General features: G+C 43.4%; 1 protein-coding gene across 1 annotated transcript; it reads right to left on the reverse strand.

The window, feature by feature from the left end:
* Positions 1–527: 527 nt before the first annotated feature.
* Positions 528–1,862, reverse strand: LOC101645849 (UPF0711 protein C18orf21-like). Its single transcript, XM_013005670.1, has 2 exons — positions 1,751–1,862; positions 528–1,078 (listed from the first exon to the last, which is right to left on the reverse strand). The coding sequence occupies exons 1-2, from the start codon at positions 1,860–1,862 to the stop codon at positions 528–530; spliced, it is 663 nt and encodes a 220-aa protein (XP_012861124.1).
* Positions 1,863–2,991: the final 1,129 nt, after the last annotated feature.

A 2,991-nucleotide genomic window follows, 5' to 3' on the forward strand; every position in this document is an offset into this window, starting at 1 on the left:
TTTAAGGTGTATGTGTTCCAGAAAAGATTTAAGATAGCAAAGCTATAACTCTTCTGGAGCTGATGTAATTTTCAGACCCGGAAATAAACCTTCACCAGAGCAAATTATTTTGTTCTCAAAATAGCAACAACATTGAGATCTTACAGATTAAGCCATTCTGGTGACTGCGGGGACACAAAGACAAAGATACTTGGTCCTCTTTCTGAATTAGCCCGGAGGTTACTGATTCCCGGGAGCAATGGGTCTCAGTCCTGAAAAAGGAAATGGCATAAATCACAAAAACGTCTTAAAGTCCACATATCTCTTGACTCCTTCTGGTGATTTGTGATACAACCACCTTCAGAAATAGGCAGGATTCAGCTACTTGTTCCAGTAAGGTATTTCCCCATAATCATTGATGGACGCCAAGGAAAAGTTTTCTCTTGGACCTCATATTCATTTTTTTCTGAAACAAAAATTCTTGTTTTACTGATTAGTTTTAATTTCAGAAATTACATTAGATATTTCTTATTTTCAAAATCCATCCTTTACAGAGAAGACAAGAAATTTCTGAAGTCCATCTTTGGGCTTTTGTGGGATTCTTGCTGACTGAGCAATATTTTTAGTTGAGAAAAGTGTTTCTTTGTTTTGCTCGTACTTCTTGAGGAAGAGAAAGTGGGTGTTGACTGTCCAGATGTAGGTGTTCTGAATATCCAGGCAGGGCTCTTGCCCTGGGAACTAGACAGCTCCTGGTTGCGGCTCGCAGGAGAACTCAGAGCCTTGCCCTTCCGTGTCCTCAGAGCAGGGTTAGCCGCAGGAGTGCCAAGCCTGCTCTTCAGGGAGGAGACAAAGCTTCTACTTTTACCTTGATGTTTAACTGTCCTGTTGCGTGTCTTACAAGTCACCAACAATACACTTTTGGCATCTTTGTACTTTTTCACAATTTTTGCTTCTTTACAACTGAGAGTGTAACTTTTTGCTTCTCGATTCAGAAGTTTCTGTATTTTGGGTGTCAGCTGGGGCTTCAGCTTGAGGTGCACTAGGGAGTTATCCAACACCAGCAACTGGAAACAGTATGGACAGGTTTCCTCAAAAGTGTCTTAGCATATTTTAAAAGCGATGGGTAACAATGATGAGAAATACAACTTTCCTCTAGTTCCTAAATGTTTCCTCCCCACTCCCACTACCATGACTCGAATTCGATCTTTCAAGTCTGGCTAGACCAGAGGAGGTACACTGGTACAGATAGGAACTGAAAATCCAGGGAATCCAGGACGGATGAGCCCTATAGGACCAGTGGTGTGAGTGGCAAAACAGGGAGGGTAAAGGGAGAATGGGTAGGAAAGAGGGAACCGATTACATGGAACTGTGTGTGACCTCCTCCCTGGGGGACAGACAACCGAAAAGTGGGTGAAGGGAGACGTCGGACAGGGCAAGATATGACAAAATACCCATTTATAAACTATCAAGGGCTCATGCGGGAGGGGGGAGCAGGGAGGGAGGGGGAAAATGAGGACCTAATGTCGGGGGTTTAAGTGGAGAGAAAATGTTTTGAGAAACGATGTACAAATGCGCTTTACACAATTGATGTGTGTATGGATTGGGATACCATTTGTATGATCCCCTAATAAAATGTTAAAAAAAAAAAAGCGATGGGGATCGCTGAAAAGCTGCTGAATGGTTTTATGAATGAATCGGATCAATGGCATTTCTCTTTGGAATCACTCCGATCACTGTACAGACGGAGGAGGCGGGCCGCGAACAGGGTGACGGTTCTCCCTACCATGTGATGAACTGTAGGCCCAGAGGAGATAGCGAGCTTGGCCCGGGCAGCTAGCTTGTAGTTTCTGCACCACAGCCTCAAGGTAGTGCTTCTCTCTCATAGTGGCCAGTGAGCGGTACTTTCAATATTCTTCTCCAGCACCACAATTCAAATATATTGATTCTTCTTAGGTCTTCCTTAGTATTCAACGTCCACCTTTCACATGCATATGAGGCGATTGAAAACACCAGGACATGAGTCCCCGGCACACCTTAGTTCTCAAAGTGACATCCTGTTTTTCAATACTCTCAAGAGGTCTTGTGCAGCCGATTTACCTAATGCAACCACCTTTGTTCTCTTGACTACATACAGCTTCCATGAGTATTGATTGTGGATCCAAGCAAGAAAAAGTCCTTGAAAACTTTCATTTTTTTCTCCATGTATCATGATATTCCCTATGGTCCAGTAGTGGGGATTTGGGTCTTCTTGACATTGAGTCGTCATCCACACTGAAGGCTGCCATCCTTGATCTTCATCAGCAAGTGCTTCAAGTCCTTCTTGCTTTCAGCAAACAAAGCTCTGCATATTGCAGGTTGTTAATAAGCCTTCCTCCAATCCTGATGTCACATTTTTCTTCAAATAAATCAGTTTCTCTGATGATTTGCTTAGCATACAGATTGAATAAATATGGTGAGTGGATACAACCCTGTCACACACCTTTCCTGATTGTAAACCATGCAGTAGTCCCTTGTTCTAGTCACATAACCGCCAACTGATTCATGTAGAAGTTCCACAGAAGCACAGCGAAGTGTTTGGAAATTCCCAGGCTTCTCAAGGCGATTCATAATGTATTATGGTCCACACAAGAGACTGTCTTGTCATTGTCAATAAAACACAAGTAAACATCTTTCTGGAGCCAAGATCTGCCTGACATCAGCGATGATATCCCTCGTTTCACTTCCTCTTCTGAATCCAGGCTGAACTTCTGGTAACTCCCTGCCAGTGTACTGCTCTCGTCGTTGTTGGATTATCTTCAGCAAAAATTCACTGACATGTGATATCAGGGATATTGTTCTTTCGGTTGAGTGCTCTGTTGGGGCATCTTTCTGTGGAATGGGAACACGTGGATCTCTTCTAGTCAGTTGACCCAGTAGCTGTTCTCCAAATTTCCCGGCATAGACGAGTGAGTGCTCCCAGTGCTTCATCGGCTTGTTGAAACATTTCAGTTGGAGTTCCATCAGTTCCTGGAG

This window comes from Echinops telfairi, unplaced genomic scaffold (assembly GCF_000313985.2).
Source record: "Echinops telfairi isolate 266 unplaced genomic scaffold, ASM31398v2 ScPeMD7_25;HRSCAF=90, whole genome shotgun sequence".
NCBI classification, from domain to species: Eukaryota; Metazoa; Chordata; class Mammalia; order Afrosoricida; family Tenrecidae; genus Echinops; species Echinops telfairi.